At 42.7% G+C, this 22,778-nt stretch overlaps 1 protein-coding gene across 1 annotated transcript in view; it reads left to right on the forward strand.

Moving 5' to 3' along the window:
• The window catches only part of LOC126427223 (uncharacterized), a 125,924-nt gene that overhangs the window by 14,545 nt on the left and 88,601 nt on the right, over positions 1–22,778 (forward strand). Inside the window, exon 2 of the mRNA XM_050089462.1 lies at positions 5,607–5,859. Coding sequence (XP_049945419.1) covers positions 5,607–5,859 — 253 coding nt within the window. The remainder of the gene's footprint in view (positions 1–5,606; positions 5,860–22,778) is intronic.

Here is a 22,778-nt window from a genome sequence, read left to right on the forward strand (position 1 = left end):
GGAGGAAAGCACATCATCACCCAGCTAAGCAGGTGGACAATGGTTACTCAGATGTAAGATTTGTTTTACTTAATTTATTATTTTAATAGGAAAGAAATGAATAGAGAAATGAAGAAGAGTGAACTAAAATCTTAAACTTTAAAAGACCTTCAATCAGTTGCTAAAACTGAATAATTGAAGAATTATTATAAACTTAAAAAATGTGAATTAATTGATCTTATTAAAGGAACTGAAGTAAAAATTAATGATGGTAACGATTTGAGTAAAAATGTCTTTAAGCCAACTTCAAAGACCTGTAAACACAAAATTTAAAAAATTATTCTGATCTTAAAATACAAAAATTAATCGATTTCTCAATAGATCTGAGAAAAAAAATTAATAATGATAATGATAATGAGAATTGTTTTCAAAACTTTTAGTAGATAAATATAAAAAAATTAAACAATAAAGTTGCCAGAAAAATTTACCATATTTTAAATTTCTAGACAACGATGATTTTTCAAATCAACTAAACTGATTTATAGAAAAGCTTCTGCTTTTGCATCAAGAATAATAACGAATAGAAATAATAATCCTCATAATACTGTGGAATCAGAAGAATTTTTTAATCAAAGAATGGAAGAAATAATCACAAAATCAAAGAATATTTTAATTCAAAGAAGAAAAATTAAATTTAATATGAAGTCTTATAGCAATTTTAAAAGACAATTAGAAATACAAGAATTTAATGTTAAAACATCTAATCAAGTATTATTAAGAAGAACTGAATTTGATTATTATAAAAAATCAATGAATAAACTATTATCTGAAATGGAAGAAAAGAAAATCTGGGTGGTTTTTATTTTATACAGATAACAGGATGGTGTTGTAAACGAAGAACTGAAACGGATTACCTCTTAGATGTTGTCCGTGTGGCCGAATGCAATCATACCCCATTAACTATGTAACATTTTTTAACTTTCTCTTATGTGTTCTACAGTCCTTACCGTTGTACCACTACGCATTAAATTGTTCCAGCCGTCTGCCTTCATTTTAGAAAGCCGTGTGTTAAGTCGAGGAGCAACTTATAGAGATTCCAGGCTGTGTTGGGAGTGTGTCCCCACGGCCGGAGAACCCGAGCAGCCAACATGGCGAGTTTTTCAGTGCGGTGATCACAGCAAGCCTGGAGTGTGGGCCATGCCTTGCTAGGAGAGGAGAGACTCTGCCCCAACCCACTCATACAGGTTGGGTAACACCTTCAGAAGGCGCACTAATTTAAAATTAAATGTCAATAGACACAATCCAATTTAGTTTCATCTTATATCGATTTACCAAAAGTAATTCAAGTTAAAAAAGTTGTAATTAATGTAAGAAACAAAGATCAAAAAGTTTTCTTTATTCAATAAAATCAGCATTATATCCCATAGAACATGATGCAGAAGGAGTTAGTAAGCATACAAATATTAGATTAGAATTAGACGAAATTTTTGAAAAAGAGAAAATAAATTTTCATTTTCAGTTAACAGATATTCAAAAATGTTAAAAGAAATCAAATATTTCAATTACTGTCTACACATATGAAAACAATGAAGAAGATAAAATTACATATCCTCTTTAACATACACAAAACAAACACGAGAAACATGTTAATTCGAAATGAAAATAATTCAGGATATTTGTTGGATAAAAAATCTTTCTAGATTATTTAGTAAACCAAAAGTTACAAATGGACATCAAATTCATCTTTCTCATCATTATTCAATATATTTTCATTCACAAGAAGAATTAGACATTTATGAAATCGATTGTGAAGAACATAAAGATGTATAAATACGTATGCCTTTTAAAGATCAAAAATTGTATTTAAAAATTATAGCCATTCATTACGAGTTTCTTTTGTGATTTATGCAGATTTCAAATGCTTATTAAAAGATATTCAAACTAACCAACCAGATCCTGAAAAATATTATATTAACAAAAACATTTACCAATTTAATTGAGTTAATCTGTTAAATATTCTAATGGACATTATAAAAATGTAGTTACATAAGCAGGTGAAGATGCAACAAAAAAATTCGTTGATATGTTAAAAGAAGAATCAAGAGAAATTGCTAGAATATATAGTCATAATGTACAATTAAACTGAGTAAAGGAGATGTAATTAATTATAAAATTCCGGAAATTTGTCATATTTGTGAAAAAAATTGATATTAGAGAAAAGAAAATAAGAGATCATTGTCATTTATAAGGACAATATTGAAGCAAGATTTTTACATACATTTACATGTAAATTTATGGCTTCAAGTATTGATAAATTATTGTCAAGTCTTACAAAAGAACAATTTAGAGAAACAGCAAAATATTTTGAAGATGAACAATTATATTTAATTATTAAAAAGGTGTTTACTTATGAAAATATGAATTCTGAAGAAAAACTACAAGAAACTAAACTATCAAGAAAGAACGCTTTTATTCAAGAATTAATTAAGATAATACCTCTAATGAAGATTATCTAAGTGCAAAACTAGTTTGGAAAAAACTTAAGAATAGAAATTTAGATGAATAGACAAGACAATATAACAAATCTGATGTTTTAATTTTAGCAAATATTTTCGAAACTTTTTATAAACTTGATTCATCTTGGTATGTCACTGCAGCAGGATTAGCTTGAGATTTTATGTTAAAAATGACTTAAGTTCAATTAGATTTATTGCATAGTTATGATATGATTTTATTTCTTGAGAAAGGAATTTGAGGTAAAATTCCTCATAGTATTAAAAGATATGCTAAAATAAATAATAAAAATATGAAAAGTTCTGATTAAAGTTCAGAACCGAAGACAATGGCTTATGACTACATTTTTTTATGTATCAACAGGTCATGGAACTGTCCCAGTTCTCTGTGATCCTATTCAGTGACAGCAGTGAGTATTGGAACTGTTTGTCTGAGACTCTAATATTTGATGCTTACCATAATGAGAAGTCCACATACCTCAAACAGAGTTTCCTCTTCCATGCCAATTTCAGTCGAGAAGACACAGGTTATGCGAAACTGAAACAGAGCTTTTCAGACAAGTCGGAAATATTTATTAACTTTTGGACAGAATTTCACTAATTTTGCACAAGCATTTATTAAATAGAGAATTATTCTATGTGGTACTGAATGAAATTTGCAACGGGATTGAGATGGGGAGCACATAGTGTAGATGGAGGATCATGGGAAGTGTTTTGGCACTGTTACTGTTCATGTTATACATTAATTAGCAAACAATATTAATAGTAACCTTACACAGTGCAGTTATCTATAATGAAGTGCTACCTCAAAAAGCTGCCTAAATACCCAGCCACATATTGATACGATTTCAAATTGGTGCAAACATTGACAACTAGTTTTAAATGATCAGAAGTGTAAGACTGTGGTCTTCGCTGTCTGAAACGAGTGTTTTCACAGAAGTACTCGTGTGTGGCAGCTTTTGGAGATATGGAATTGGTCGATGACATAGGCTTACTCAAGGAGGAACTGGTGGTAGACTACACTTCATCGGTGGAATACTATGAAAATGCAGTCATTCTATATGGGAGCTTTCTTACAAAACGGTTGCATGAATCATACTGGAATACCGCTGAAATATATGGGGTCCACACTAGACAGCAATAAGAGGTGATATAGAATGTTTACAAAGAGTGACAAAACGACTGTTGCGAGTTGTTTGAGTCTCAGAAGAGGTTCCCAGGAAAGTTGCTTGAGCGAAACTGGCAGGAGAGAGAAGTCAGGTAGCCTGTGAGAGCCTACAAAGTATCAGTAATCAATATTAGGTGGGGAATCTGGGATTAACCTATGGATTGCAGCCTTAGCGACCAAGATGACATTATTGTGGAGATGCATAGTATTTGGAAGTCATTCTTATTGTGCATAGTACAGAAATGGAAGGTCAATGGAAAGTCAAAGGGCCACATATAGCTAGTACAATGGAAAGCATCCTCTGCCAAGCACTTAACAGTGCTCGCCAAGCTACTGTGTAGCAATATAATACCATTGCGGCACACAAAGGACAGGAAATAACGAAATTTGACTTATAGTGGTTATACAGTAGAGTAGACAGAAAGGGTGATAACATCTCCAGGTGATAGGGGGTATACAGGGTAATTTAGTACACAATTCTACCACCAGAGCCATCAACAGTGGCAGTAATCCGATCAGGCATCGAGGTAAACCTCAGTTGGCTGACAGACATTAACACGTCATTCTGTGCTGCTTCAGCTCTGTGCCCGAACTGAGTCTCAGCACCCAGTGACCAGTGTTGCGAATCTCAACCCAGCAAATCATATGAAGCAGAACACTTGAGAATTATTCCACTGGAGCTGGTACGAGCCAGCCTTGGGGTGGAAGCATTGCCTCAATATCTGAGAAGCGATAATGGCCAGCGCCAGCCAACTGGCGCCAGGGAACAAACATGGCTATGTGCGTAGCAGTGCCTGCAGTGCCTGGTCATGCCAGGGGAAATTTCCCCACCACACCTTTTGTGAAAATGGAAGTACACTGAATACGTGACTAGCCTCGCCTAGAGCGTCATAGAAGGTTCTAGAATCCTGCCTGTGACGCCACACGACCCATATAAAAAGGGCTCATGAGGACCCAGTAAGTAGTCGAGATCTGTGGTGTATAACAACGCAGACTCTGTATCATTCTGTACAAGACACGAGACTTGGAACTATTAGCTAGCCTTGCATGGAGGTAGATTCAGTAGATGGGAATTTGACTGATAGTGGGAATGAGCAGCAGTGGCAGTAAGATTCTTCATTTTTCAGATGAGAGGGAACTTGTGATTTATACCCTGCTTCCCAGACCGATCGTCACTGAGTTCTGTACTCTGCACCACCTGTTGGAGTTTCAGAAGCTGCCCAAACCTACTTCCACTCGACGAGGAGGTCAGCAGAGGTAACACCCCGAGTTGTCGGAATGCGTCTATCTCACTCCCTCTCTGGACACGACACCGTGCCGAGAGATCTACTGGACTTTGCAATCAGCCCAACAGTCGAATGCAATCTCTATCGGGGTAGGGCAGAGCTGCACTAGTGACATGTGGTCTAGAATTCTTTTGTGGAAAGGTAACGTCTCAGAGACCTCAAAGACACGTCAAGTGAATGGTCTCGAAGACTCAGAAACATAATGGCTGCAATCTAATTTACTGGTTTCCTGTCGACTATCAAATGGCTCCCTGACGCCAAGTAACGGGCAAGGAGGAGAATGCCGAACGCAGCTTGGCACCCTCAACTCTGCTCGGAGCCACGACACACGGGTGCGTCTACTGCGATGCTGTACTCTGAATGGGGGCTCATCAGAAAAGACGACACGGTGTCCTGTAGTGTCCCAGGGCAGAGTACTGTCTGCGCAGCTCTCTCTGCTTCCTCGTCAAGAGGAGCTACGGCAGTGGCCGCTGTGCCGACAGCCACCTGAAGTGCTGGTCATTTGTTCGTGAAAGCAGTGTCGACTTTCGTCGACTGGTGCTCTCTTAGCGTTTCACTTTGGGTGCCTGCTAGTACAGATGGAGGCAGAAGAATTCAGTGACAGCGTGTGTGAGTAGTCGGAGCGCAGACCTCTCGAGGTGACTGAACGACGTTCCACAGATGACGACACGCTGAGCGGAACTCGCGGGACGCTGGAGCCGCCGTCCGCCGCGGTTCCGGCCGTGGCCCGCCTGGCAGCCAGCATCTCCAGCTACGGACCGCCGCCGCCCCCTGCAGCAGAAGGGGAGGGCGAGGTCTGCGACGGCGCCCTGGCGGCTCTCCGCCGCCTCTCCTGGGACGAGGCCAACCAGCTCGGCGAGGGGCTCAGCTGCCGAATCGCTGCCGACTGTATCGCCTCCTGCCCTGTACCAAGGTGAGTACACCACTCGAAGCCGTAACTACTGACCGTACGCCTAATCACATTCTCCTGCGCCCAGGTTCCCGGGTTCGATTCCCGGCGGGGTCAGGGATTTTCTCTGCCTCGTGATGACTGGGTGTTGTCTGATGTCCTTAGGTTAGTTAGGTTTAAGTAGTTCTACGTTCTAGGGGACTGATGACCATAGATGTTAAGTCCCATAGGGCTCAGAGCCATTTTTGAACATTCTCCTGTCTGTAAATTTGTTCTGTACGCTATCACCTATTTTCCCTGTTTTCCGAGACCAACCAGCCGCCAGTAACCACACATTGGTCAGATATAGGGAGACAGCAAGCTAATACGCTGCCTCTTCCGTTGACAGTGGCCACCGAACTGTCGACGAATGTGCCTTCTGGAATTCGTACCACTCTGCTCGCTATCTCTGGATATTGCTACAGCAGACACTCTATTGCCTGATGATGATCGTCAATGATTGAAACCGGTACCCATCAATAAAATATTATGCGGTTGACACTAATTGCTTTACTCAAATTGAATTTAGATAGCTATTTCCCAATCCTTTATCAAAAATCTTTAAAATTACCGTGTTATTAGAGATGACAACAGTCACAGCGTAGCTTGATGTCGGTTTTATCTGTAAATAATTTCAAAAGTGAACAAAAAAACACCGCTAACAGCTAAATTAATTACCAGGATTGTCCAGGAAGTAATGCACCGCATTTTCTTTTCTTCAACAATTCTTTATCGAACATAATGAGAATTAGACTCATGAAGGAGTGGTGTTTTATCTACACACCCTATTTTTCCACGTAATCTGCATTCCGTTCTATGGCCTTGCTACAGTGCAAAACAAGGGCGTGTCTGCCCTGTCGGATCAATCCTCGTCCTGGTGGCGGAGGCCGTGCTTCACTGTGTGGATCACGCCCCCTTCGTCTTCAAAATGTCTTCCGCGAATGCCATCCTTCAGTGCCCCGAACAAGTGGACGTCCGGCTCGGCCCGCTGCAACATGGCAGGTCTGACAGCGGTGCACGGTCTCCCCAATCGCCATCTGGTGACCTCACCCTCCGTGTCCAGCTACTAACTGTACTTCTTCCGACAGCAGATGCTCCATAGACGATGCACAAGTGTTTGTGAATATTCCCCACAGTTTCTTTCTCTGCAGTGAGAAATTCAAAGACGGCACGTTACTTGTAACGTACATCGCCTACAGATATGATTTTGAAACTGTCCTGAAGCTGCGCTATCTGTAACGGATACTTGGCTCGCTCACTTAGTAAACTTCAAATAATACATACGTAACAACTCAGCTTTCGGCTGAGAAAAAAATGCGGTGCATTACTTTCTGGGAAAGAAGCAACCGTAGGGTCAACATTCTGCACCACAAGGTAGTACTAATACTGCGTATCATCTGCTATATATACGTCATTAAAATCTTGAACATGGCACTAGTCGCTAACTGTAAAATTATGGGAGCCATGGGAATGACACAGGCAACCAGTGGCACAAGAGAAGTTTATTCAAACTTCTACCTAGATATACTGTTGGTTAAGCCTTATGGCAATGCCATAGCATTTATATTGATCATTTTACTGTTGACTGGGCCTTATAACTTGATGCCTCTTTTCAGACAATATGCTAGGCGTCTTACTACTGCTTCCGAGGAAGAGAGCTTTATACCTGTCGAAACCTATGTAAAGTTCTGAATAAACTTTTGACATGCAAATAGCTGGCTGTTTGATTCCCATTGTTTCCATACGTCATTAAGTTATAGTTAGGCAGTCAGCTTGAAGCCGGCTTTTGCGTGAAGGATCACACAATGACATCACGACCGAGCGATGTGGCGCAGTTGTTAGCACACTGGACTCGCATTCGGGAGGACGACGGTTCAATCCCGCGTCCGGCCATCCTGATCTAGGTTTTCCGTGATTTCCCTAAATCGATCCAGGCAAATGCCGGGATGGTACCTTTGAAAGGGCACGGCCAACTTCCTTCCCCATCCTTCCCTCATCCGATGAGACCGATGACCTCGCTGTTTGGTCTCCTTCCCCACAAACAAACAACAACAACAATGACATCACGATATCACCGCCTCTAGCCTCGAAAATTCCGGCAGTTCGGCGAGGAAGAGAGTATTGAAAGTTTCTTCAAATAGGCAACATCCACTGTCCTCTCACTGATTGTTGGATCCCATTGAGCTACCAACGTGCAGACATGTCAGCCGCTGTGTCTCAGTTGCCGTTCCAAGCAGTGCCCTACAGTGTCAGCAGCACTAAGATCGGACTGCCTCGTGACCATCTCGAGGTGCTGTAGGGTGCTGGAATGTTTGTTAAACGAGGAACGTACACATGCAGACCTGGGAACACGACTGTTGCCATCTTCTACAATTCGAATGTCCACAGCATATTCATCAGGAAGAAGCAGAAGATAGTACAGCACTTCATTAGTAGGGCAAGGAGAGGGTAACCCCAGGGAGAGCGTCACCCCAGGTAGGGTGTCACCCCAAACTGCCGTTCTCCCAGGTGGCGGCTGTAACGTCAGCTGACGACGCGATTGACGTCATTCAAGATGGCTGCTTTTGGTGGGAAGATAGGTGAATTGGGCTACCTCCACTAACATAAGAAAATCACGGCTACCTCCACTAACCTAAATCACCTGTTCCTAGGAAGTGGACGTAAGTCTGTATTTAAACAATTAGAGGTAGTACTACCATCAAGTGTATTCGCCATCCTCTTGGAAAATGTGCGCTAAATTTTGAGAGCAAAATTAGCGTAGATTTTCCAAGAGGATGACGAATACAGTTGATGGTAGTACTACCTCTAATTGTTTAAATACAGACTTACGTCCACTTCCTAGGAACAGGTGATTTAGGTTAGTGGAAGTAGTCCAAATGACCTTACTTCCCACCAAAAGCAGCCATCTTGAATGACGTCAATCATGTCCTCATCTGACGTCACGGCCGCCATCTTGGATAACGATACTGTGGGATGACACCCTCCCTGGTGTGATGCTCTCCCTGGATTGACGCTCTCCTGGCCCTACTATCGCTTTGTCACCGACAATGTTGGAATGAACGCGCTCGTTCAGGTTCAAGTTAACCCTAATGAGTGAGTACAAGATATGGTGACGGAAACACCGCCATAACACCATGGAACCTCCACCGGCATGGACCAAATCCTACACACACTGTAGCTTAGACGCCTCATTGGGCCGCCAGTCTACTCGGCACCTCAGTGATTCCAGAAGAGGCGAAATCGCGACTCGTCTGGCGACACTGTACGCCCTCGCGGTCCATCTCTGTGTTCTTTGGGCCACTCGACACGCGCAGCTGTGTGTGAGTGACGGTCTCCGACGCGAAATGTCGAATCTGTGCAGCTGACTTCGCGATGAACGCTCGGTATGTGGTTCAGATGGACCTGCAGACACTGTCAGCGGCAATTCGCTTCTGGCTTGAAACTGATCGACAGTGACTTGAACATTCGTCTCCAGTCCCTGTCAGCTATGATCTCTTAACCTTACTGTTTTTATGCTACCTTGCATCACTGTCAGTGGTTCACCATTCCTTGTATATACACTGCTGGCCACCGTAAATGCAACACCAAGAAAGACAAGAGGTAGCAAAACAAAATTTATTTTGTAGTTAACATGTTGACCAAGTATCAAATGATTACGTTTACAGACGTCTGTGACATGTGGTTCCTGCCAGAATCAGTAGCCAGAGTAGCCGCCATTGTTGGATATCACCGCTGCCACACGTCTCGGCATTGAGTCAAAGAGACGTTGGATGTGTTCCTGGGGTACAGCTGCCCAAGCAGCTTCCACACGTTGCCAAAGATCATCTGGTGTGGCAGCTAGGGATGTAATCTGGGTCACTCGCTGAGCAACCATGGACCACATGTTTTCTATCGGCGAAAGATCCGGAGAGCGAGCCGGCCAGGGAAGCACTTCAATCTGGTTATTGACGAAGAACCTTTGGACAATGCGTGCCACGTGTGGTCGCGCATTATCCTGTTGAAATATGGCTGTGGCCGAGCCCTGAAGGTAACGACGGACAACTGGCTCCAGCACCTCGGATATGTAGCGCCGGCTATTTAAAGTACTGGCAATGCGTACTAGAGGCCTGCGAGAGTAATATCCAATACCGCCCCATACCATAATACCCGGTGCAAGACCAGTGTGGCGGTGCATAATGCAGCTGTCCAGCATCCTCTTTCCACGGTGTCTCCACACTCGAATCCGACCATCGTGGTGCTGCAGACAGAAGCGTGCCTCGTCAGTAAAGACAACGTCATTCCATTCTGCCGTCCACATCCGTCTGTTATCACACCATTGGCGACGGAGACGTCTGTGGTTCTGCGTCAATGGTAGATGAAGCAATGGACGTCTTGCGGACAGTCCACTCTGCTGTAAACGGCGTCGAATGGTACACGCAGACACTGGATGATGCGTTACAGACGCAATGTGCTGTGCTATGGTTCGGGATGTCACTGAGTGATCCGTCACTGCCATGCGCACAATTTGCCTATCAGCACGTGCAGTGGCGCACCGAGGTGATTGCGATCGACCACGTCGGTCCGTCGTACCCTCCTGCATCCAACGGTCACATATCCGCATTACAGTTGTTTGGTTTCGTCCAACACGACTAGCGATTTCTCTGTATGATAATCCACAATCTCGATAAGCCACTATCCTTCCTCTGTCGAACTCGGATACTTGATCAAACGATGTTCGCTGTTGACTACGAGGCATAACTGATCGTCTTGTGAAACAACCACAAGGTAAACACACGTGCCGAACGTACACTCGTCGAAATCGCCAAGCCTTAAATGGTGCTATGAGGTGGCGCCACAGGCGCGCGTGATGTGCGTCTGCGCTGAAATTCTAATCAGTTGCATATCTCATCGCTGCAAACCCATGGTGTAAATTTCACTTGATTCGGATGCTTCCTTCAGGGTGTTGCATTTACGGTGGCCAGCAGTGTACTTGGACAGCCCACATTGAGGCACCAACAAACCGTGTCACTCTACTGGTGCTGTGGTCGTGCACACGTCGGAACGCATAGTTCCTTTCTGCCGTTCCACGACATCTCCACGTCGATCCATGTGACCGTGCAGACTCCACACCAATGACTTGCATGCACAGACCGCGACCGTCACCTCACTGTCACCACTGACATCAGTGGTGGAGGGTCACATGACTGACTGGCACCTCCCCTGCACCACAGCATGCTGCACTCCAAAGCGACGCATGTGCTCAGCTAAAGGGCGACCGACATTTTGTCTGATGAGCTTACGTCATGCTTTCGAGATGATTTGGGGTTTGTAAACTTTTAGCCGATACTTAGCTCGCCTAATGATAAGTATAGTACTTGAAATCAGCTTGTGGCTGCCGAATTGATGGAAACAATCTTTGCTAATTTTTAATTTCGCTTTTAAGTTGTGTACCATAATCAGTGGCTTCATTTCTTTCTACAAAAGAAATGTAGTTCTACAATCACCGCGCATGTTATGTTATTACTGTTAGAGACATACGTGTACTGTTTACTGAATATTTCCAAACTTCAAGTCTTAATTCCTCTTTTGCAAAGAATTTTAATATCGCAAAGGAAACAGTTTCCTGATGTTCTGCAGCTATTATTTATTTAATCACAAACAGGGATTCAGCTTGTTATGCTATCTTTAACTGACAACAGGACAGGTTGCCATTCAGTTAATAACAGCTGCACAACATTGGGAAAATGTTTCCGTTATGATATTACTGTCATGTTCTGTCAATCATCGAACGATAATTCATTTATTTAATTTCATTTTCTGTCAAATGTGGTTATGTCCCCGCTATATTAATTAGTGAAATACATCTTGACATATCCATAACGTATTAAGCGAGCTAATAAGGTTGCTAAAAGGTTGATCTGTCATATTCAAAAGTATAATTTGTTTAGTAAATAAGACACTAAAGCAGTAGATAAGTTATCCTACTTCGGCAGCAACGTAACTGTTGCAGGTGAAGCAGACAGGGTATAAAAGGCAGACTGGATGCAGCTCGAAAAGCATCTCTGGTTTAGAGGAAATTATTAAAGTGTAATATCGATTCAAATGCTAGGAAGTAATTTCTGAAGGTATTTGTCTGGAATTTAGCCCTATACGGAAACGAAACATGGATGATAAGCAGTTGCCACAAGAAAAGAATAGAAGATTTTGTAATGTGATGCTAGAGTAAACTGCTGAAAAATAGGTGGGCAGATGGTACAACAAGAAGGAGGTATGAATCGAATTACAGACAAAAAAGTATAGCACAACTTGACTAAAGGAAGTGATCAGTTGACAGGACACCTCCTGGGGCCTTAGGGAATCGATCGTTTGGTAATGGAGACAAACTGTAGGCAGAAAAAATTGTAGAGGAACACCAAGTGACGAGTACAGTAAACAGGTCCAAATGAATAATGCTTGCAGTAGTATTTGGAGATGAATGGTCTTTCATAGGACACAGTGGCATGGAGAGCTGCAGCAAACCAGTCTACGTGATAAACACGACAGCAACAAATAGCAACGATAATTATAACAATAATTATAATGAAGCAGTTTCGCATTCGATATACGAATAATGGGACAAACAAAGATCTGAATCTTGCTGATAGATGGAAACTGTGTGTCAGGCTGGGACTCAACCACTGGTCGTCTTCCTTTTGTCGATATTGTTCTCATCAACCGAAATATCGAGACAGGACTCAAGAATTGTACTTACAGATTCCAGTCCAAGAGGACCTTTCGCTGACACCTCACTCTCGGAATGGTACAAGGTCAGTTATGGCGTTTTGATACAGATGTTCACTGCATCTCCTTTGAATGATTTGGGTGAACAGTAGAAACCCACATCAGGGTAGTGGGATTAGGTATCCTTGTTTGATAAACAGTTAACCAGCTTTACAATCAATTTTAAAGACTTACACTTCTTGAGGTAGACTTAAAGCGCTCAGGTATCAAATGTATTGTCGAATATTCCGTACGTTTAACTTAACTATACTCTTTCAATGCAAGTAGAGCTGAAGTACTTCTGCAAGAAATGATACATTGCCAGCAGCAATCTTTCAGCTTGCGTTTGGAGAGTTTAGGTTCGACACTACCAGACCTCAGTTCCTTCTTTTGCCTTGTCTACTCCGGATGCCTGCTGCTGTTGCTTTCAAACAAGTGCACATTGGCATCCAAAAATCTTATAAGTAATTAGATGTACTGTGGGTGTTAGGGCGAAAATGTCACACTCATTAAATGAATGTGTACATGATATATGTGAATTACTCCACAAATGACATGGGTAGCTCGCATTTGCTCTTCATTTATATGAGTTCTTTTCAAATATTATCTCACATAACGTGATGATAAACAGTGTTCCAGGAAGTACTGGCACTATGGGCGGTCTTTTCATCGTAAGTGCAGCTTTATTCAGACTCTCGAAATGTTACTTTGAATCTACTTTCGGTCACAAAAACTCAGTGTGTTGTGATGCATTGATCGCAAAACTACTGTAAGATTTTTATGTCAGCAAAGACTGATTTGTTCATAAGAAAGAGGATGTGCAGAGTGTTATTCCAATCAAGTGTCAGCCCAGTAGCTATAAAGTGAGAGTTACTTCCCTCCAGAATAATATGTACTACATCATTCAGTTCACAATTTGAATCTATAACTATAGTGTTTGTGCAATTCCAACATTTTGTTGGTATCAGGGTCAGCAACTCAACATATTTATATTTTATTAATTAAGATTTCCATCAGAGTGAAAAATAATATTCTTATTAGTGATTAATTTCAAATGTTTTCCTTCACTGTCAAACCAATACCTGCATTTGTAATTTCGTTTACATCAGGCTACTATAACAAATGTCATTTGACCGTATTAAAACTGTCTTGACACGTTCAGTTGTTTACGCATAAAAATTTGACTGTTCTGTCCAAGAACATAACTATCAAGGAATAAAATAGTACAAGAAATTCTCTAAGGTGATTAAAGAGACAACTAAAGTTAATTGTTCACAGGGGCAGTTAACAACAAGCTATTTTTCTTAGACGGTTGTATTTCTCAGATAACAGAGAGTAGAGGTTTGGTGAACAAAGTAAGACAAGAAAATAATAATAAAATCACTCTGTCTTTTCCAAGTCACATTCGCACTATATTTTACTGGAAATGCGAACATCTTTCTAAGCTCAACATCTCACTCATTACAGAGTGGTACAAGCTCTATTTCTCAGTTGAGATAATCGAAAAATTGAAACTACACATCATCATCGTGACCCTGACGTCTGTTGATGGTGTGCATGTACAGTATGTAGAGTGTGTAACACTAGATTTTTATGTTACAAAGTAACTTCATTGTAAGAATACATACACAAATAAGTATTGTTCATTAGAAGAAAATAGGACGACGTTGCTCTGTTTCTAGTTTTGTATGCAGGATGATGGTGGCTAAGTCCCATCCGGATATTCTGAATTTCTTATTCTGTGATTTCCCTAAACTATTTCAAGCAAATACCCACTTGTTTCCTCCTATAAAGTCACATCCGACTTCCTGCCTCATCCTTGCCAAACTAATAATTATCCACATGTCCGTATGTACGAGTCACGTTTTTTGTTATCAACCTGTAAAGGAACCAAATGTTCAGCTCCTTTGGAAAGTGATCCTTGGGCGAATAAAACTGGGTAGCTCAAATGCAAAAGCCCCTAACTGCATAGTGATCGATAAAAACTCGTCCCATCAAAACGACTAAAGTTAAAGATTTCATTTCTTTTCTAAAATTGAGTAAAAAAATTTAATTACCAGGTATTAATGGCTGAAATTTGCGATTATGTTTTATACGTTAAAATTTTAAGTGAAATATTGACTTCGCAGTTATTACAACCGATTTATGAAGTTAGTGGATTTTGGAAACGTATCGATACAATTACAAAACAAACATTCGGTTGTACGATGCGCTATTTGGTGTTATGTTAGGACTGACAGAAATGTCGAATTTAAGTATTGCGAATATAAACAGAATATGTTTTATTTTAAAGACAAGTCTAAACATTCTACAAAATTGGCTTATAAAGATAAGAAGGTGACATTATTTTACCAGGTGGAACTGACTTACTTAATGTCAAAAAGAGAACAAATATGAATGTTCAACATTAGATTCTTTTAAAAAATACACCATTGCTTTCTGAGATCAGAAAATATTTTAGAAAATTAATAATCTCCAAATTGCATCTTAGTGAAACATCAACACACTTTTAGAAAATAATAAAAGTGGCTGCAAGTTGCATCTTTGTTAAAACAGCGACAAAAGAGTCTGGCAAATGAAGTTAGCTGAAAGTTGCTTTTAAGTGACATGGACTTCAACACTGCCCATCAACTTAAAATTGCTTCCGGCTTTTACTGATCGTTGGCAGTGGCAGGAGCGACTGTAGAAGTGCTTCGAACTCGTCTAACAATGCGGCGTAGAATTTGAGTTGTCGAAGGTCACACGGTCTTCATAGAAGTAGAGCTCCAATAGCTTTTTCACGTCTGCCAGTTTGGCTTTCGAAGGTCCTGCACCAGCTGTGATTGGTTTTGGGCCGTTTCCTCTGCTGAAATTTTTTCCCCTCTTCAGTGTGGTCTTCCCTTCTACAGCTTCAATGTTGTAAAAGGGCCCACCACGAACGAGACAAATCATCTTGTTTTTTCTTTTCGTGAGCACGAGTTTTTTGCTTTTTGAATCTGGAATTGCTGGTTACAAATAACTTTCACTAATCCTTCCACGGATGCCATAACAAATAGTGTCAACATACTTTTCATTGCATAACATGACTTTAGCAATACTTTTCATGTTCTTAGCGCTCTGTTTTGGAAACATTTCTTTTCCACTGATCAGGACGCCTCTTTCTTTTCTGGGAGGATCCCTCTATTTCAATTACTTCCACTTCGTTTGTACCACCTTGTGCATTTAAACCATCCACAAAATCACTTATTTTTTCAAAACACTCACGCAAAACACGCCAACAAACATCCTACTGATCAGCTGAACTGTGATTATCGGCGTGTATTTCGACAACGCATCGGTAACAAGAGCTTAATTGTTGCGTAGTCATTCGCTACAGTGCAGCCAACCATACTCTGAATAAAGAAAAGTATCCCTTCTTATTGTAACAGACTGAAAGGTAGCTTTCAATGTCTAGACTGGTGAGTCTGATGTCAGCTGGCGTGCTTTACATCCAGACAAGGAAGGCATGGCCATCGCCATGCCTATTGAATCTGGCGGGTTTTGAAAACGTTGGACATTTAGCGGGCCTTGCGATCGAAGACAACGGGCAGTTAGCGGCTTTTGCAACCGAACAAGATTTTCTACAGTCAATTTGAACGGTTTATAGCGGTGTTTTGCACCCTGAAGCCTATTCCATCTTGAAAGAGCTGAAAAAATGTATACGGTAATGTGCTCAAACCGGAATGGAGAGTGTCTTGAAAGGAGGCTATAAGATGAACATCAACAAAAGCAAAACGAGGACAATGGAATGTAGTAGAATTAAATGATGGTGAGGGAATGACATTAGAAAACGAGACGAGATGAGTTTTGGGGCAGCAATATAACTAAGGATGATCAAAGTAGAGAGGGTATAAAGTGTAGACTGCCGATGGCAAGGAAAGTGTTTTCTGAAGAAGTTTTATACACGTATCAAAAAAAGTTTTACATCACCTCGGTTGTCAGAACACCATGTTGACTGCGGATATTATATCACAGTCAAATTCCCTTTGACCGTTCAGCGTGAGCAGCTCCTATTAGACGGAGGGGTCCGACAGCCGATCATTTCCAGTCATTCCACCAGGAAGGTGGTACACGGATCGTGTTGTCTGTAGTTCAACCCTGCCAAGACTGTCCGCATTGTTGCTTTGTGCCAGGAAGGGCTCTCAGCAAGGGAAGTGCCCAGGCGTCTCGGAATGAACCAAAGCGATGTTGTTCGGACATGGAGGAGATGCAGAGAGACAGGAACTGTCGATGACATGACTCGCTCAGGCCCCCCAAGGGCTACTACTGCAGTGGATGACCGCTACCTACGGATTACGGCTCGAAGGAACCCTGACAGCTATGCCACCTTGTTGAGTAACGCTTTTCGTGCAGCCACAGGACGTCGAGTTACGACTCAAACTGTGCACAATAGGCTGCATGATGCGCAACTTCACTCCCGACGTCCATGGCAAGGTCCATCTTTGCAACAACGAAACCATGCAGCGCGGTACAGATGGGCCCAACAACATGCCGAATGGACCGCACAGGATTGACATCGCGTTCTCTTCACCGATGAGTGTCGCATGTGCTTTCAACCAGACAATCGTCGGAGACGTGTTTGGAGGCAATCCAATCAGGTTTAACGCCTTAGACACACTGTCCAGCGAGTCCAGCAATGTGAAGGTTCCCTGCTGTTTTGGGGTGGCATTATTTGTGGCTGACGTACTCCGCTGGTGGTCATGGAAGGCGCCGTAATGACTGTACGATATGTGAATACCATCCACCGACCGATAGTGCAACCATATCGGTAGCATATTGGCGAGGCATTCGTCTTCATGGACGACAATACGCGCCCCCATCATGCAGATCTTCTGAACGACTTCCTTCAGGATAACAACATCGCTTGACCAGAGTGGCCACCATGTTCTTCAGACATGAACCCTATCGAACAGGACTGGGATAGATTGAAAGGGTCTCTTGATGGACGACGTTACCCACCAACCACTCTGAGGGATCTACAACGAATCGCCGTTGAGGTGTGGGACAATGTGGACCAACAGTGCCTTGATGAACTTATGGATGATATGCCTTGACGAATGCAGGCATGCATCAATGCAAGAGGATGTGCTACTGGGTAGTAGAGGTAGCGGTGTTACAGCAATCTGGACCACTACCTCTGAAGGTCTCTCTGTATGGTGGTACAACATGCAATGTGTGGTTTTCATGAGTAAAAAAAAGGGCGGAATTGATGTTTGTGTTGATCTCTATTCCAATTTTCTGTACAGGTTCGGGAACTTTCCGAACCGAGTTGACGAAAAAAGTCTTTTGAAGTGTGTAGATTTAAATGCCAGGAAGTTTTTTCTGAAAGTATTAGTATGGAATGTAGCCATGTATGGATGTGAAAGATGGACGATGAACAATTTAGACAAGAAGAGAGTAGAATATTTTGAAATGTCGTGCTACCAAAGGATGCTGGAGGTCAGATGGGTAGACAGCGTAACTAATGATGTTCTGAATAGAATTGGGGAGAATAGGAATTTGTGACAGAACTTGACTAGAAGAAGGGATTGGTTGGTAGGACACATTCTGAGGCACCAAAGGATCACCAATTTAATACTGGACAGAGGCGTGGAAGGTAAAAATCTTAGACAGAGAACAAGAGATGACTACATTAAGCAGATTCAGAAGGATGTAGGTTGCAGTAGTTATTTGGAGACGAAGAGGCTTGCAAAAATGCATTTAGCGGCTTTTGTATCTGGGCTACTCAGTTGCACTACACCTGCTACATGAACTGGGATGAGGGTGGTTGAGATTGGCTGAAAGTGTCAGTACGTAGTGTTGGGAACCCTCTCCACATTCATCATGTGAGCTCGCGGGGGCCGCCGTCCAAGACTGTGGCGGTACAGGCCCGAGAAGCGACGGCTCGACCACTGTGTGGACAGCACGCCGAGGGTCACTGAAAGGCGCGTCCCAGCGGAGCTGTTGGGCTTCTGTTGTACATGTCAGATATTAATGATCTAGCAGACACAGTAGTGACGACAGATTCCATGCAGACGATGTAGTTGTCTGTAATAAAGTGCAACGTCAAAGCAAAAGCACCACTTATAACTAGTCAAATCTAGATAAGGTTTTAACTCTATAGTTGGGCAGTATCAGATATCACAAATTTCTTTGGTTCTGCATAGTGAACTGGCTTGCGCGCTTTCGAGAACTGCTTGAAACTTCTCAAGTGTAAGCGTTGTTCTCCCATGTCCTTCACAATAAAAGCTATGGATTGAGCCACACCTTAGGGTGGCAGAGATGTTCTTTGCTCGTACACGTGTCACACACTGTTCTGTTTTCTTTGGCAGGCTCCTCAAATTCTCTCCACCCGTGCTTCTTTCTGTTTCTTGACGAGTGCTATATCGGAAGGAAGAAAGCTGTTTCCACTAGCTGAGGCTTCGTAGGGGAAAATTCTAGGCCTTCAAAGAAAATATTCCTCTTCTTTTTGGGATTTACTTCATTTTCATGAAAAATGATTTCAGTTTTATTCCCGCTATATCCATCAGAGCATCGAATACAACCATCGGCCATCTACTTGTCACCCATGCTATCGAAGTCGCACCTCCCAGTTGACCTTTTGTTACATTGTAATCCTAGCCTTATTGCAACAAGTTCATCAACCGCTCTCCTTTTTTACCTTGAGCTCCTGTCGTCAAAGAGGATACAGCGTAGAAGGACACGACTCTTCTGTAGCTCATCAAAACACTCGTGATCTCCATACCAGTGCTGCCTGCTCTCCACTGTTCCGTGACATTAGTACAGTTTGTTTTCTTAATCCCAAAGATGTAAAACAACCAGAGATATGCCATTATTCCACATCTTGTAGTTTGTTTAGCGTCTTCTTCTCTGGAACATTGTACACGTTCTTTCTTCCACTGAATACAAACTTTTGTGCATCTTACTATCTCGTCAATTATTTCCAGGCTAAGTACTGTCATTTTCGCTAGGACCTTTAGAACCAGGAAATATTTTTACAATATTCTTTCTGTTTTGTTTCTGTGGCTATACTGGCAGATATTTTATTCCGTTTTCATGTTCCTCCCTCCCAATAAAAGCGTCATCTGCGGAGAGTGACTGTTCGCGGGCGTCATCTGAACGGTGTTCTCCTTCAGAATGCGAATCGTGGTCAGTTCGCGTGGTGAGTTCCTCTTCTTCCTCAGAATCTTCGTCATTTTGGTTACCTGGTACGGTGTTGAACCCTAGATCCTCGTTGAGTGCCCACTCAAACTCGTCGGTTAGCTTTCATCTGGTCTGCACAGAGTGACAAGAACCCGCTTGCTGAGTTTCATACACCATGTGATCAAAAGCATCCGGACACCTGGCTGAAAATGACTTACGAGTTCGTGGCTCCCTCCATCGGTAATGCTGCAATTCAATAGGGTGTTGGCCCACCCTTTGCCTTGATAACACCTTCCACTTTCATTGGCATACGTTGAGTCTGGTGCTCGAAGGTTTCTTGGGGAATGGCAGCCCATTCTTCGTGGAGTACTGCACTAGGGAGAGGTATCGATGTCGCTCGGTGAGGCCTGGCACGCAGCCGGCGTTCCAAAACATCCCAAAGGTGTTCTATAGGATTCAGGTCAGGACTCTGTGCAGGCTAGTCCATTACAGGGATGTTATTGTCGTGTAACCACTCCGCCACAGGTCGTGAATTATGAACAGGCACTCGATTGTGTTGAAAGATGCAATCGCCATCCCCGAATTGCTCTTCAACAGTGGAAAGCAACAAGGTGCTTAAAATATCAGTGTAGGCCTGTGCTGTGATAGTGGCACGCAAAACAACAAGGGGTGCAAGCCCCCTCCATGAAAAACACCGCCACACCATAACACCACCGCCTCCGAATATTAATGTTGGGACTACACAGCCTGGCCATCGGATCGCCACATTGTGTACCGTGATTCGCTACTCCACACAACGTTTTCCCACTATTCAATCGTCCAACGTTTACGCTCCTTACACCCTGCGAGGCATCGTTTGGCATTTACCAGCGTGATGTGTGGCTTATGAGCAGCCGCTCGACCATGAATTCCAAGTTTTCTACCTATTACGCATTACGACCCTCTTCAAATGTCGACGGTCTCTGTCAGTGAACAGAGGAAGTCGGTATGTACGCTTTTGTGCTGTACGTGTCCCTTGACGTTTCCACTTCACTATCACAGCGGAAACAGTGGACCTAGGGATGTTTAGGAGTGAGCAAATCTCGAGTACAGATGTATGACACAAGTGACACCCAATCACCTGACCACATCCGAAGTTCGTGAGTTCCAGGGAGCGCCCCATTCTGATCTCTCACGATGTCTTAAGACTAATGAGGCCGCTGATATGGTAGTAGCTGGCAGTAGGTGGCAGCACAATGCACCTAATATGAAAAACGTGTGTTTTTGGGGCATGCTTTCGATCACATGGTGTACTTTGTTGTGCGTAAAAGATATAGAAATGAAAGTAATATTATTTACGTGTCCGAGTTCGTCGCGTACCTTCTATACTAAGGGGGCAGATTGTTTTATATTACTGCTGCCCACTTGGACGCTTGACAGCACATTTACCCTCGAGTTAGCTGAAGCAATAGTGAAGGAATAGGTACGGTTCACATTTATCTAACAATAATGGAATTTTTTTCGTTTATTATGCAGAGAATTGTACAAGACAATGTTATTTGTGGTTGGCTCTCCTTACACTCAGAGTCGCCCACTCGATGTTTAAACTGCTGTAAAGACTGGCAGCTTTCTTTAACTGTGTAAATGTACAATTGTACACTCCAGAAAAAGCACATAATAGGTATCCTGCAACTACCACATCAGTGAGTCATATTTGGAATCAGTCAGTTCACAGAAACACCTAGGTGTACACAGTGCAGAAACACGTACTGGCAGCATTTTTCGCATTTTTTCCCTTCAAAAATTATATTACAAGCAGCTGGAGAAGCTGTGGCGCAGGAGTTTGAGTTTTTCTTCGACATACCAGAGTTTATAATTTAAAGTTTTGCATATCCCATTACAAGTCAGTAGCGTCTTCACACTACCGCAACAGTTAACTGACAGTCGAAGCTTTCCGTTACTCGCCTTGCACTGTCCTCGTTATGTACCAGCTGATTTTGACATTGATATGAAATCTGCACATCCTGGTAGCATAGCTGATGCTGCCAGCTGGTTTAGTGACGTTTCTCAAGGTATTACAGTGTTCCATGCAATTATCTATAGCTGATGGCTCTTGATACTTCTCTATTGTTTGATAATATTTCTTCTTTTAATATATGTAATTCTGATGCGCTACACATTGGTTGTTTGTCTCTTCCAAAAAGTGTTCTTGTACCCAGTGTGTGCATGTGTGTGTGCATTGAACCAGGTACCTAGATACGACGGAGACGCTTTGTCCCGGCCGCTGCCCTCAGCGGTACGCAACCCCACAACAGGCTACAGCAGTCCAGTAACCCGACCGCCGTCCCACAGCGAACCCAGGGTTATTGTGTTGTGCGTTTTGGACCCCGGCGGACCCCCCACACCCCCCCTCTGCGGGAACGTCTCATACCACACGAGTGTAGGTGGCAGAGTAATTACGGTGTATGCATACGTGGAGACTGTCTGCACAGCAATCTCCGACATAGTGTAACTGAGGCGGAATAAGGGGAACCAGCTCGCATTCGCCGAGGCAGATGGAAAATCGCCTTAAAAACCCAACACAGGCCGGTCGGCACACCGGACCTCGACACTGATCCGACGGTCGGATTCGTGCTGGGGACCAGGCGCTCCTTCCCGCTCGGGAAGCAGCGTGTTAGACCGCACGGCTAGCCAGGTGGGCCCTTGTACCTAGTGAACATCATTTTCCTGGAAAACATAAAACAGACATATGTGAAAGTATTACATCCTTCATCCAGTATGTGTCCAATGTGCACCTCTGCCCACTGATGAACCTTTAAAGAGTCGAATGCATGTGACTGTGCAGAGGCTTTAAATGTTTCTCCCGTTTCTATACTCCTTTCTTTCAGGATTCCTATAAACACCAACACCGATAGTTGTACTGATAACTGATGCCGGCTGAGGTGGCCGAGCGGTTCTAGGCGCCGCAGGTTCGAATCCTGCCTCCGGCATGGATGTGTGTGATGTCCTTAGCTTAGTTCGGTTTAAGTAGTTCTAAGTTCTAGGGG

This window comes from Schistocerca serialis, chromosome 11 (assembly GCF_023864345.2).
Source record: "Schistocerca serialis cubense isolate TAMUIC-IGC-003099 chromosome 11, iqSchSeri2.2, whole genome shotgun sequence".
Classification (NCBI taxonomy): domain Eukaryota; kingdom Metazoa; phylum Arthropoda; class Insecta; order Orthoptera; family Acrididae; genus Schistocerca; species Schistocerca serialis.